The 16,277-nt window shown below is 32.3% G+C and overlaps 1 protein-coding gene across 2 annotated transcripts in view; it reads left to right on the top strand.

Annotated features, from left to right (window-relative positions):
• The window catches only part of LOC130891315 (neuropilin and tolloid-like protein 1), a 692,365-nt gene that overhangs the window by 629,004 nt on the left and 47,084 nt on the right, over window positions 1-16,277 (top strand). For both annotated transcript variants that reach the window (XM_057795951.1, XM_057795952.1), the window contains one exon: window positions 5,909-6,046. In XM_057795951.1, coding sequence (XP_057651934.1) covers window positions 5,909-6,046 — 138 coding nt within the window. The remainder of the gene's footprint in view (window positions 1-5,908; window positions 6,047-16,277) is intronic.

The raw sequence follows: 16,277 nt of genomic DNA on the forward strand, positions 1-16,277 counted from the left end.
TGGACTAAAGGATGTCGGGTCTACGCATTTTTTATGGAATTTATAGCAGAGTCTGTGCATTTTGCTAAGCATGAATTTGTATGCTGTTGTACATGTTTAAGCGATTGTAATATTGCATCACAGAAAGAGGTGATTTTCTAGGATCCGATGTGTTTTTCTAGTGATGTTACAAAGCATCCAACTCCAACTTCGGTCTTTGAAGTATCCATGTAGAGAACCATGATGTACTTTTCTCAAATCAGCAGTTCAAAAAAGCCCACCGCAAAACATATGAACTGGATTTTTCCTCATTGAACTTGCAAAAGGAGATATCAGACTGAGAAGGTGTGTTGTTCCGATTGACAGCTCGATACTTATGCGTTTATCAAACAGAAACTAAGCATCCAAAATAGCTCACATGTTAGTGAGAATCTCGCATTGTAATAGTAAATATATTTTCCAAATTATATGGGTGAGAGCTGACATCTTCAGGTTGAGGTCTACAATTTTCACACAACCCTCGTAAAAATACACGCTCGGCTAATTTTACTATGTATCTCTGAAAATGTCCAAAAGAATCACATTATTTCCTCGGAGACAAATCTACCTCTCGAACTATACAGATGGACAAAAACATAATTTCTATTCATTTGTTTCAAACTACTTTGTATTGATGATATTGAACAAATACTTTCAAAAAATTATTATTACTAAAAATCACGAGACAAATTTCAAAAATAATTAGTCACGTATTCAACTTTTACATGCGTGAAAGAATCCCTCATTAAAATATTTTATGGAAGCAAACAAACCCCTTAATACATAAAATTAACGCAAATCTTGAGTTATTGAGGTCCTGTATACATAAAAATATATGCCATGAACACATCACTTCAAAAAGCAATCAAGTATGACCAAAAAAAAGGAAGTTATAAAAACTTGACTGTCCCTAATATTTGGAAATATACTGTAAGTTTTTATTTCTAAAGCTCAAAAGATCCGACACAAAGGCTTGTATTACAAAAAATTCTTTCAACCTTATATATATTTATATTATTATATAATTATATATATATATATATATATATATATATATACTTTTTTTTTGTGGTAATATGATAATGTCGTTCAAATATTTAAAAGCTTTTGTATATTACAATTTTTGCCGAGTATTATTAAAGTCGTTGTGATGTTTCAGAGTTGTGACTTGGATAGTTCACATTTTGGGGGTCCATTTTGGTAATTTGGTAAGGTTTTCATAAATTTTGAAAGCTGTAAGTGTTATTTATCCAACACTAGTCGTAGTACTTTCCCATATACATACATATATATATATATATATATATATATATATATATATATATATATATATACATATATATATATATATATATATATATATATATATATATATATATATATATATATATATATATATATATATCGCTTCAGCTCGTCCTGAAGGACCCTGTATATCCAGCAAAATGGCAAAATGGCGTGAGTTTTAGATTTTTCATGGCAATATAAACAATATAAGAAAGATGAAGCCTTTCTCAAATATTAACTTTTCAGTGATTAAACCGATAGGAGCAGGTAGAGATGTAGCGTCAAATCAAAGTAATACAAATGTTACTAAAGCTCTTTTTATTGTATACAAAACAATCGCAGGAGGGTAAGCCTCTTTCATACTCGAGCAGTTCAAGTGGTGAATACCGTGTGGATTTTGATCTTCTGTAGGTTGTATGTGTTCGGGAAAGACGTGTCTTGGAAGCCGATTCCACATGCTTGCATTTCTCCATAAAAAGAAGTCCTATTGAATTGATGTTCTTAGCGTCTACAGGTGAAATCGATCGTCAAGAGCTACGTCTTTTGTACTGATTCGAGCATCCATAGGGTATGCTTGGCTGCTCGGGCTTTAAATGTGCTAGTAATACTCCAAAGATGGACGATTTTAGGCCTTTCAGCTGAAGGATTGCGGATTATATAGCTTCTTGTGTCGCTCCTTAATTTGTCACGTGACTATGCCAAGACATATTGCTCCCAACCCCAACAAGTGATTCTACGATGATGGTGATTTTTATGTCCAGACAAGACCAAATCATGAGCTGTAGTGCCAGCTTTTTTGGTTAAAACCGCATCCTAGGTCTTTGATGCATTAAACTCAATCAGATTGCTTCCATCCTACTTAAGAATAGTTTCAATATGGGTATTGATGGTAGTGTTTTGTTGCTGCCTATGGATTGGAGTGTAAGCCGAGTTTCTTGGAGTGCCTGATTTGAAAGACGACACCAGTAATTCTATAGATCGGGTTTGCAATTTTTTCGAGTAGATCGTTGATTTTCAGGCGAAAGAGGTGCTTTGATCTCAAAACGTTCTGAAGTGTATTCATTAATAGCGTCCTGGATGGATCGATCTACGGGAACCGTATTGATGGTCGCTAATGATATTAACAGACTCAAGATTTGCTGGTTAACGACTTTCTCCTTGATCCTGGTAATGCCAGTGATTAAAGCAATCGGACCATAATTGTTGGAAATCATCTTTTTTCCTTGTTTTTATAGGTTGAACTCGAGCAAGTTTCCAATTTGTAAGAGAGAGAACTCTCTTGAATGACAGAGATGCTCGAAATAAATAAGATTGAATCTGAGTATCTCGGTGTCGAATTTGATATTTATGGCATTGATGAACCAACTACAGGCAGACTGGGTGAAAATTTTCCACGCAAATCAAGAGTTGAATTTTAAGCAAACATGCGACCCAACAAGTCCGCCTTATCGTCTGTGGCCACTACGATTGATCCATCTTCTCTTATCAACGATGGAATGTTTGACACACAAAAGCATATGCTGACCTCTCTTGTTACAGACCAAAAAGCTCTTGATTCATTTGGGCAATTCAGAAGTTCATTTTTCACTTATTATATCGTTTTTTGCAAGCATCTATGTAGGCAACAAAGTTTATACCATTTTCGGAACTAGGATATGAGCGCTATTTACGATAAGCAGCATCTTTGTTGTTGACTACTGTATTGCAGTTCCCATCGAACCATGGATTGTTGTCTGCATAACCGCAAAACCCTTCCGAAGATAACTTCCGAAATCTCGTTTGCACACCCTGAATGATCATTGAAACTGTAGCAAAGCTCATTTCAAGGAAACATGGAAAAAATCCTTCAGATACTTTGATTTGGCCGATCCATAATACCAAACTTTGGTCTAGGTGGATCCATAGTTTGGATTTTTATTCAATCATTCAAAAATTTTTCAAATAAATATGAGAAGTAGAGATGCTTGTGGTTTCTATATTCAAACTATTCAACTAAAAAAAATGGCGTTCAAATTAATACCGTCAAAATTTTATGACGTCAGTGAAGTTTCAAGTCTATTAGAACACTTCAAAGAATGTCCGGTCTTACCATCAATAATTTCATTTCATTGAATATTTTTCATGTCTTTACATATAGGGGAAAGTACGTTAGGCTTAAGATGCGTTCAGAATTGGTAAAAGTCTCATCCAAGCTTGTGATCCACCCTTAAATCAGTCTCGACAAAAGTCCAATAATAACCTTCTTCTCTTAGTCCAAGAATGGACAATAACAAATAGGGCCAAAGCTAGTCTATCCAAATTCATATTTGAAGTAATACTACTAAAATACTGACTTTAGTCTTGCCCCAAGCTTGGATGTTGCATGTAGGACATACTTTTGGCCAGCACCAGTTTACCATTCTTGCTTCATTGAGTTTTGACCACAGTCAGGCCTCTCAATCTTGGTTCAAGAATCGACAAGCGCTGTGGTATCTAAAACAAACTGATTATAATATGATCTCCTCAATTTACCCACATAGTTGTTTCTTGTACCTACTATTCCGAAAATTTCTGTGGATAAGCAGAAAGTTAAATTTTTTTTATGTCACTCATCTATGAGATTTTTTAGAAGCGTATTTCGTCATTTGTTGAGGTTGAATTTTCTACCTTTTTTTGTCGATCAGAATTTATTATTTATAACTGCTCTTCAAAACACTTCAAAGAATTATTAGCTCTTTCTCGGGTGTGTATGAGTGGAGCTCTTCACAACAATAGAGAGCATCACGATCAAATGTTGTTTGAAATGAGGCAATTAGATACTAAAACATACGGTAAATTATAAAGTAAGTTTCTGACGTCAAAAATTCTTTAAGCAGTGTACAAGCGTTTCGATGGCATAAAATTTTCAAGGAGGAATCTGAAAGCGTATAAGATGAAATTCCAAGATAGAGATCAGTGAAGATAATAGGAATTCTCATCGTATACGTGCTCTAATCCTTCAATATCTTCTGTTAGCGGTTCGAATGAAAACAGATGAATGAAATATCAAGGGCAAAACCATAAATATTTCGCGATGAGAAAAAAAATTATATCAAATGTCAATTGCAAAAGTCTATTTGGAACAGACAAAAAGTAGTCTTATGATGCTCGCATTAAAATGGTTGATAAAAGTTCGTTAGTAAGTATGACCCCAAAACCAATCGCAGGAAGTCAAAAGTGGCTATCACAAAATGATACAAGTTCAAAAAACGCTAGTTCGGAATCAAAAGTGAAAACTATGCTCATCTACTTCCTTTACAGCGGAAGATAGTTCACATCAAGTTTGAATCACTGGACAGTTATTGAATCAAGTATTCTGTCGCTAATTAATCTATGGACTTCGAGAAAGAATCAACAAACAACGGGAATAACTGGATACTGTATCTATTTCTGAAAACTTCTTCAAGTGATGCATTTTGATTCGATTCGTTAGGTTAGGTTAGGGCATACAAACAACCGCGACAAGGATCCCGATGAAGGTTACACACAGACTTCCAAAATTGCAGCTATGTCTGAACAATCACTTAAGTCGTATTAGCACGGAAAGCAGTCACTTTGAAGAGGATCTCTTGATCAAATAATTTCACCAAAAATAATTTTTACAACATTAATTAATGAACAGACTTCGTAAACTTTAATATACCTTGCCACAAATGGATATTTTCTTTTCTATTGATTGCTTGGAATATATTGCACGTCCTCCCAAATAGTATCAAGAAAAAATTTAACGAGAAATAAGCGGTTGAAATTAATTCTACTCGTAACTTTACTTTTTACTTATCGGATTGTTGAATTGAATTTATTTGTTGTGATGTACCAGTTGAGTCCTTTGGGTGTGGTTGAAACTACAGCCTGGCAGCTGTAGAACTAAAAAAATTGGTGAAAGAAACAGCAACAGAGATGGAAATTGCTGAAGAAGGAATTTATATTTTTTAAAATATCACCAACCAGAAATATGTTCCATTATATTCGTTCTGTTCCCCAGATTAATAGAAAATAAGAATTTACACGGAAACTATTAAACAAAATTTGCTTAAATCAAAAGGAAATCCATAAAGATAACTGGTATTTTGTGCACGTAATAATAAAAAAAAGCATAGAAAAACTTACCAGCGAATATAAAGAGTAAAATCACCACAAATTTACTAAAATTCACTTTAATTTAAAGTGTAGATAGGTAGAGAACGAATTCAAATACATTCCGACGTTTTATTGAATTTCTCGAATAAAGTGGTAGCTCGATAAAAAAATAAATTTCTCCAAAAAATCGAATGTTAGAATAAATAAATCAGAAGTGACCACAATAAATGAAAAAAGGAATATTTGAAGAAAAAGTGGGTGAAATAGTACAATATAAGAAAATTACTAATTTTTTGACTTATGACACTAATTGAGCAGAGTTATGATATATTCTATAGTGAACATTATTTCTGTATCTGTACACGGAAATTTGGATACATTTTGGATGAAATTTTGACTACCAATCGTGTTCTTAATCTCGTGCTATATATTTTCATTATTTAAATCACATTATATAGTAAAACATGATAGGGAAGCAAAATATAGATTACTTACTTTGTTTCAGACCTCCCAATCGATGACGTGGTCAGGAGAACACATTATTATCATCATGGTGATATTTTCTTTAATACTGACTGGAATGTGTATAACATTCATATATAATTGTATAACTAAACTAATTAGGGATCATCGGACAATACAGGTAAGTTAAAATACGAAGTATATATGATATGATCAACTTATCACTCACATAACTTCTTATGGGACTAACGTCAGTTTCAATGCTAAAATAGTTTAATTTCTAAGTTTAAATGATTTTCGTAACATTGCGTTAAGCAACGGTTCGAATTCAAAATGATTCAACCAATATTTTAAAATAACGATTTCATCTATTGAAGGCATTAAGCAAATAACTGCGAATACTCTGCCTAGAATATTAACTCAATTATTAATTAAATATTAATTTATGAATTATCATAACAAAATGTTCAGTTTGGGATTTAAATGGAGTCCCTAGGCATATCCTGTCCAGCTATAGATTTTTACAAATTTGGCGAATTCGTGCGTAGCTTTTCACATTTCACATTTTTCATAAATGGGGAAACTAGTTTGATGTTTATTTGAATATATTTTTTCTAAATAATTTCTAGAAAAGTCTATCTATTTATTTGTTTTGTTTTTTTTTCTAAATTTCATATATAAATATGATGTGACTTTTGTGAACGCAGTTAGTTAATTTTAAATAAGAGTCGTAGTGAAAAGAACGAATTAGTAAATATAATCGCAGAAATATTTTAGTGATAATTATAAGTAAATTATTATAAGTTAAGTGTATTGTATAGTGTGTAAATAAATTAAGAACGTAAGACACAGTGTTTATTAATTTACCCCACTAATAGAAAGAGGGCGAATAAATATGAAAAACGTTACATTATGTTCACAATATTCATTCAAGAATATAAATCGCATATATTACTTAATACATATTACCACCTTACTTGCATAGTTACTTAAATTGTTTTGAATTTCGTAAATGAAAACGAAGGGATTTTTTATAATAAAATAATAAGAATATATCGTTTTCATGATAAATATGATGGAACATAGCGTTCGTTCAATTAAAAATTAGTTTACTTGATTACCGTAACCGCTGAGTGTAATAAGTTATTATAATACGAAGTCGCGGATAGGGAGAATATTTTTGTCATCATCTGTTCATTAATCGCAATCTTGGAAGTATCATTAATCATAACACAATAAGAAGGAACAAAAAGGAAGTATTAGCAGAAATTTCCGCTTTACCTGAATTAAATTTATGTGAAACATTAATCAAAATTAAGGTTGCCATCTACACGCCAACCATTAAAATTATAATGGCATTGAGTTTTTAAAATGAACTTGTAGACAAAAATATAATCATTTGGTTTAATGTTAAGTTCCACTATGAAGTTTGATCTGATAATTACGCACAACACCTCTGAAACTTATCATAATACAAAAATATTTATAAAAGACTTGTGTGAAATATTCAACGCTTGCGTTGGATCAAGAGAAACCCAACAGATATTTGTCCGAAAATTTGATTGAATTTTTATCTTGTATTATCGTTGAGGTTCTTGATAATGTTTGTGACGCCTTGCTAATCGAGCTCTATGTTGCATAGTAACTTTGTCGATGGTAAATAATTTGTCTACTCTCATCTTTAGTGTTAGTAAGATTATCGAACCAGAACATAAAAAAACTAAAAAAAAAATTTAGTAACTGAAGGAAAAATGTCTACCCCATATCTATAGTAGCAAACATTGTCTCAATTCTTTCATAATTTCAAACAAAACATGCTTCATTAAATAGACTACTAATTAATAATTTCGGTTGTTGTTTTTGAATTTTCAAGTTCGTCCAATATAATATTGTAAGCATCAAACAACATCAAACATGGCATTATGATAAAGTAATGCACAAAACTACGAAAACTACGAAAAAACGAAACTAGGGTTTTCTACATTATTTGATAGATATCTCTACATTAAAAAATGATTTGAGAAGGTCTTACAGGAGAAAAAAAGAAATGAGGAAATCGACATAAACTCAACTTTAGTAATAGTATGTATGTAGCTTCATTTGCCAGAGATCTTGTAGGTTGCCCCAATAATTTGCTCTTATCTTCCTTTTTTTCTAGTGCTTTTTCTATTGTTCTGAAGCTGATACCATAGAAGGGTTCGGGTTCCTTGAAGGGCTTGTCTACCCCCACTTTAGCGAGTTAATCGCTATTTCATTTCCCTTCGCTCCGGTGTGTCCCGGAATCCATTGTAGGGTAATTTCATTTTTCTTGCCTAACTCGTTCAATTTTTCTAGGCAATCCCAAACGAGTTTGGATTTCATGATATTGTTGCTTAGAGCTCTAATGGCTGCTTGACAGAATGATGATCCCCTGTTTGCAAAGTTTCTCTCTAGATTGAACCGAACACATTTATCAATAGCATAAATTTCTGCTTGAAAAATGCTTAGTGTGCTAGAAGACTTGAGTGTTTGGTTCTGGGCCTGTACACTTCTGTTCCAGTTCCATCTGCTGTTTTTTATTTGTCCGGATATCATTTAATGGCATTTCTGAAACTCCACTGAACAGTTTCTAGTGAATAAAATTTAGCACTTGCACGAATTATTCCAACTGTGTCCCATTCATTATTTGACATATATCAAAACAATGGTATAACTGTTTCCGATCATCTGTGGAGTTATACGAGTCATTTCATGCCTAATGTGTTTCATTAAGTTTTCTAAATTATGCAGTAGTTTCACGTGGATTCGATTTAAATCGGATTACCTAGTTGGCCATACCATTGATCCACGTCTTCAAATCCACTTTCCTTCAATCTGTTTATCCAGAACATTAAGATAATAATATGGTGTTTACCATCTTGCTTGAACCAAATACAAGGCTCCACGTTTTCGGGTATATGATAGAATAAATATCCACATTTTTAGATAGTTTACACCAGAAAGGCCTGTTAGATTTCTAATACGGCGTCTTCGATTTGACTCTAAAACGAGTGGAAGGATTCGTAGCGGAGTAGGCTAGCTTGCAGCTATTTCGTAACTATTTAGCTTATTCACTGAAAAAAGATCTGGATTTCGACAATATATTCCACCTAAACCAAGTAAATCTGACAAACATTTCTTACACACGTGACGCTAAACTATTTTGTTATTCAAATATGAAAATACATTGTTCATAGTAGCCCGAGAAGACCATTCAGTTAAAGCAGTTTGGCTGAATAAGAGATTACGAGGTTATCAGAACCGATAAATAGTTTGTTAATATTCCGATGAAAAGATGAGATCAAGTTTTGATTTTCATGTATTTTAATTTTGTTCGAATCACATGCCTATTTCAAATGAAGCGAAACTAACGACATCACGAATCACCGCGCGCCTAACCGATGGCCAAAGAAGTTTTATTATTTTTCATCGAACCAACACAAGTATAACAAGCAACCTCATTTAAAATATAATTATTGGAATTCTATATGTCTAACAATGTCTTAGATCTGGTTTGCTTATCAAGAAATTGTAATATTGGATTATTCTTTTTTATTTCGATCATGTTATTCATCTTTTTTTTGGTAATTATTCACTTTTGATGCTGTTTGAATTGCCTCATCTGATTTTATAATCTGCTTGTTGTACAACAATTAATAAACAATGACTCTTTTTGAGACAAAAAATGACAAGAAGCTTACATACATTGAGGACTAAGTTGGTTTCACAGTACAGTAATTGCCGATTTTAAATTATGTTAAGGCAAGAATACTAACTTGACTATTTTGTTCAATTAGTGCGAATTCAACTCTTTATGACAAGAATTGCATATCCGGCAAATACTTATATTATAATATTATATAAATATTCCTCTTTTTGTCGTCTTCAGTCTGTGATTCTTACCATTGAGAAAGTAAAAATTCTGCGAAGTGCCGTCGGCTCAAAATCGATGACTCACTATACAAGCTCTCTCTTTCTCACTCTCTGCCCGTCTCTCTTTCTCTCTCTCTCTCTTTCTCCCTCTTTCACTCTCTCTTCCTCTCTCTCTTTCTCTCTCTCTATTTTTATCCCTTTCTCTGTCTTTCTTTATCTCCCACCCTAACTACACGGATATTAAGTAATACGTCTCTGCTGGTGCTGACTGTATGGTCGAAGTACTTTGTTTATTATAAATTCGTAATGAATTCTGGGAGTGTGCGTGAATGGCTTACGTTTATCAATGGAGAAAAGACATATGTTTATGATGTACAATAATCTAGACGGCCCGATGTAATAGAGTAGTATTTTTATTTAATTTAATGAAGGGGTTCTAGAAGTTGAAACTACAACAAATGTTTGAATATAAATTGTACTCAACACACTGTTATCACTACACCATCATTCAGAGATTGAACGTGAGCTGTTTAGCTTTAGTCTCTGAAGACGATAACTTGATTGACGAAATGCGCATCAGAAAGTATAATCGTGAGTGCTGGTGTAGTGGTAACAGGGTATTAAGTATAAATAACAACAATGAACGATTACAGATTATAGAATATTGTTTGTAATACAATTAATATAAAATAATAAGCCTCAATAAAAATCCGAACTAAAAATTGTAAACAAAAATCAATTATTGATAAAAGATATGATTTGAATATGAAAAATCGTGGGGCACTTTATATTCAAAGATGTGAATATTTGATGATATTCATATATTCACAAAATTTCTAACCTTATTTATTTGGAAATAAGCAGTTCTTAAGCTACCTTTCTGGCAATACTTTGTTTTTTTTTTTCGATTATGAAATCAAGCATGTCTAAGCAAATCACTTGCTAGTTAGTACAAAGTACTACCTATGAAATTATTGTATTATCATCGGTCCTTAATAAGTGTATAAATCCATGTATAAATGTTTCAAAATTTCCATTACAGGCATACACACATACCAAGCTGATAGAAGTATTATTAAATATATTAAATATCTTGTCCATGTCTAGTAACTTTCTCGTAAATGTTTTATCACCCTTCAGCTGATATTTCATAGGTTCTGATAGAATTTCATAGTCGCCTGATTTTTCTAGTTTTCTGCTGCTAATCGTTATCTCATTTCACTTTTTGCGTAGTTTTCCTCTTTACAAAAAGTATTCTTTAAAAACAACTTGCTGCCTTTAATCTTGAGTAGCCGATTTGATTTATTGTGAGACAATATTCACATATTAAACTTAAATGTTTTATCAACATTCACGTTGAACTGTTAACCAAATTTAGAAACAAAGTGAAAGAATTTTAGTCTATCATACTTCTAAAGCTGCTAGGCAGTCCGCTGTAGCAGTTAAAGAACTAATACGTATAAACCATAAATTTTTATTAAAGTTACGTTGGCATAAATGAGTTAGCTTAGGGAGAAGCTTCTTTGTTTTTGAATGGTAAACCAATTGACAACAAAGAGATAAATGATCATTTCTGCCAGTTTGATGCTTCCACATCGTTAGATCGTCGGCATAAATCGTCTGTAATTATGAAAGTTCTCGCTACATTAATTTTAATCAGATACAACCTTCCGGCAACTGTCGCTCATTGGTTCGGAAAAAATATATTTTATTACATACGATACACTTACGTTTTAAAGCTTAATTGGAATTTGTTACAAAGGAAAGGCTAAACAATTTTATCCACAAAAATAAAATTTTTATCAAGATAATTATATGGAGCAAATCAAAATAGACAACGTAATTGCTAAAAAATGACATATTGTAACTCAGCATCAATTTAAGATATACAGAGTGAGTTTTATGTATGGAACGCCTCAATTACCTCGGAAACAGATTGTACGATTTTTCTAAATATTTGTTTCGACCTGTATATTTTTCCCTTTTCGAAATACTTTTCATCTAATATTCCCCATACCTAAGTGCCATAATTTCGGAGTTGTAGCTACATTTAGATTATCTTCACCAAATTTAAAATAATACATTTAGGTGGTTATGACTGCTACAATAACAAATTTGACGTTTCAAAAAATTATTATTGTTGAAACGTATTGGAAGCCACAATGGACCGTTTATCTGGAAAAGTACGATTTTTTTTTTATTTCAGTTTAACGTGCGTCGACATCGCTGGTCATTGGCACACAAAAACAATCATAAGATACATAAGTTAAATAAAGGACTGTTACAAAATCTATTACGATGTATAAATTAATTAAATTTTCTCATACAGTTGGTGAGTACTACTTGGTATTTGATGTTTCACAAACATCCGTAATGAAAATTTTACGTGTGAATAAATTCCATCTATATAAAGTAACGTTGGTTCAAGAGTTGTCAGATGGCGATTTTGATAGACGTAAATGATGAAAAAATGTCACAATCAAAACGATCCAAGTTTTCAAAGTAATAATATGTTTTGCGATATCCCAATATCCCAATATCCAAAAAAACTGAATGTATGTATAATAGTATTATACCTAAGTTAGCTCGGATATTTCCAAATGCAACAAGTATTTTCAATTACACTTAAGAAAAACTTCATTATTAGAAGTTTTCATATAATATCAATATTCCAAACGACAATATTTGGCTACAAAAAACATCATTTTCAAACCAAAACCTGCCATTATTCAGGAATTAAAAGACAGGATAAGTAGAGTTGAGCAGTCAGGGATGTTGCAAAATGTAATGCAAAGTTCTAGAAATCGCATGGCTTGTTGTATTGAAGTGAATTGACAACATTTTGAGCAACTGCTGTAATTGCATCTACTGTTTTTTGAAATTCGTAATATTTCTATTTCACAAATGTAGATCTACTTCTACATGACACAAACATTTGAAGATTTGTCATCAGTTGTTTTAGGATTTCTACGCCATGATTTGGATAAATATTTTAATGCACAAGTTTCGTTAAACTTTTTACTAACTAACTAGACACTTGACCTTGTTACGAAATTTGTATTAACACATAAATTATTGAGGAATTTTCAAATTAAACGAGTTTATTCAATCGGAGCCATCTAAATATAAAATATTTCACTTAGGTGGAGATACTGTAAATGCAGCTATAACTCCGAAATCATGGCATTGAGGTATATAGAATATTACCGGTGACAATAACAACTCTCTGATTACAAATGTTACCCTGTATATCGTTTTTTTTTTTTATTTTTAGAAAATCCTACACATCCTGTACCTATCTTCAACTGTTTCAAAAATATTGTTTTCAGATTCATTACAAAAAGTAACATTAAGAAATTATTTTTTTCATTATCATGCTCTACAGGCCATATAAGCCTACGGCAAGAATGGTAATATTACGTAGTTTTATATATTATATATCAAAGTCCTCTATTTTTCATTTTCCACACAATATTTCTCCATTCCTTCACAGCTTTTCCTCTCCAATTCCGAACATTATTATTTTTTAGGTCTTCCATTACACAGTCATACCATACCATCTCTTCCTTGGTCGCCCCTTTTTCTTTTTCCCTATTGGTCTTCTTTGCAGTACTAATTTTGGCATCCGTTTTCTATGTAGTCTCCCAACATGTCCCAACCATCTCACTCTCTGTCCCTTGATAAACGAGCTTATTGTAGCTTCTCCATAAAGTTCCTCCAATTCTTTATTATTTCTTCTCCTCCAGCTCTTTTCTGTGTGTACTTCTCCGTTGATTCCTCTTAGTATCTTCCTCTCTCATCTTTCCAACATAGCTCCATCTGCCTTTTTTAATATCCATGTCTCACATGCATATGTTGCGGTGGTTCTTACTACCGTTTTATATATTCTTATGTTTGTTTTTTTTTTACACGTATTTTGACTTCATTAGTGATCTAATAGTTCCGAATTTTTGTATTCCTTTCTGACTGTTTGTCCTAAAGGACAAGTAATCTTCTGTTTCTCTCGGTTTATCTCCGATTATCATATATTTTGTCTTCTCTCGATTTATTTCTAGTCCAAAATTTTTTGGATTTTGCTATCAACGCTACGTCATCTGCGTAAACTAGACATTGGCATTCATTATTGAAGATTGTCCCATCGCTTTTTAATTTAGAATTAGAATACTTCTAAAACCATATTAAATAATACAGTGGAGAGCGGGTTGACATGAAATTCTTCATACTCATACCCTTTCCATATCACTTCATTTTTATTTTATCTAAGGTAACATTAAGAGATAGTTATTTATTATAAAAGGGAAAAAAGTACTGGATGTTAACTGGGGGTTGGGACAAACCGAACGCCAAAATCTAGAATTTTTTTCATGTATAATACACAACTTTTTTATGTGACGGGAAAAACGACGATTAGATATCGGAAAATTTTATCATTACCATGTTCAAAGTCAGAAAATTATCGATGTTAAATTTGAGTTTTGATATTAGTAGCTTATGTTGTAGCGATAATTAGATCTGCGTTGCTAAAGAAAATTTTAAATTAATCAAAAAGCTGTTAATTTAGTTTTGTGATTTCAGTTGAAAATTGCGAACTCAGTATTTGTTTGGAAGATACTTTTAATATTATAATTTGAAAAATTTCTGAATTCGAGCTATCTTTGATTCAACTGGAATTAGCAGAAGTATCCAAACCAAAACCAATTTCTTGATGTTATCAACTGAACAGCTTATTTTATAAACAATCAACATTATACATCTCATTAGCTTATTTGGAAATATCATTCAATATATCTCGTTGCATCGAACTTAATGAGAATAATTTGGAACCCATACCACTTTTTTGAGGAGAACAATTTTTTTGAGCTGCAGAAATTTTACATCTTCCAATTTGGAGTAAAATTGGATGAACTTCATTGGGTATTACCATAACATATCAAGGGTGACAATTTTATTCAAATAATATAATTTGTGTAGAGGCTAGGTATTCACTTTAATCACTTGGACTCTAAGTAGAAGTTAAATTTTATATGATGTGACATTAAGAAAATTGATTTTATTATTTTGTTCGATTTCGATCGTGAATAGAGATTTTTTATGATAAGAATTGAATTTTCTATTTATGTTTTCAATGTGATTCTCTGGTACTAATTGTACTATAACACTTGGAATGGAAGCTCCCATAGCACAACCATCAATTTTTTTGTAAATTTCATTTAAAATTATTTGAAGCGTTTCCTTAATTTCGTGGTTTCTTATATTTTATATTTTTTATTTCTAAGACCAAATATGATGGATAAAATGCGAGAAATTGTTTGGAAGTTCTTCAAAGCACAATTAAATCAGAATAAACTCCATTATATTGTTAGAATCTACGACTGTGAAAAAGTCGTCAGAGATAAAGAGAAAAGGAAGGAGAACTGGAAATCAAGAGTGGGGAATACACGCTAGTAACTAATTGAACAGAAAGAGAGGAAGACCAAGATTAAGCTGGAGAGAAGGTATCGAGAAGGATATTCGAGAGAGAGGATTGGAAGAAGATCTTTGGGAAGATCGAGAAAAATGGAAACTGGGAATCGGAAGACGGCTAAGAACGTTTTAAACCCGATTAATATATATAACTAATTGAAGAAAATTTTTTTAACTAAGTTGATAGGGTGCCTTAGACAAACAATTTTTCGTGCCTTAATATAGTGTAAAAGTGCTCAACAGAAAGCGTACCATCCTTATATCTGCTCTACTTATCAAAATATCATAATCTCCTCTTGGGCGTCCGTACTATAATAATCAAAATTTTTGGATGTTCAAGGGTTCACATCCAACTGTTTTCTCGAGAAATCCAGTCAACGCACTTGAAACCAGGAATACTTTCTTAAAATGTCCTGTGTGAAGCTCGTATTTATATATTCTCTTGAGAAACTCCTTTGATGTGCGTGAAATGAAGCTTTTCCCTTTCGGGCTCATTTCACGCGCTATATCGTGTTACCGTTGTATATATCCAGTGTGAGTAATGGTAGGGCAGATCAAGGAGAAGCCGAAAATCGGAAATTAAATGCAGTTTCTCTGACCGAAACGCTTGGAGTTTATAGTCACAGAGGAACGTACAGACGACTGAAGCGGGAAAATTCTTTATCCTGATAAAAGTTGTGATTGAAACAAAACGATTACCTACGTGATTTCCAGGTGGAATATTAATATATATTTGGATGAATGATCACATAACCTTTTACATCACATAACATTTACATATTCTTACGAATTCCAACGAATTTCATTTTCAACGTGAACTATAATCAGTGACATAACAAGGCTCTTACAAATCGTTATATGCATCAGATTTTTGTGAGTTCTCCTTGTAGATATTCTCATTATACTTTTTTTTCTTGGATCTACAAGGAGTGCAAGGTGTAGAGAGTTTATCTTAACTGGTAGTAGGAGTAGGCGATCCATTAGATTCTGGCTCATTATCAACAACTCCTAGCAACATCAAATTTAGAGACTATGATAATTATATTAAAGGATTATCT

Source organism: Diorhabda carinulata, chromosome 3 (assembly GCF_026250575.1).
Source record: "Diorhabda carinulata isolate Delta chromosome 3, icDioCari1.1, whole genome shotgun sequence".
NCBI lineage: Eukaryota > Metazoa > Arthropoda > Insecta > Coleoptera > Chrysomelidae > Diorhabda > Diorhabda carinulata.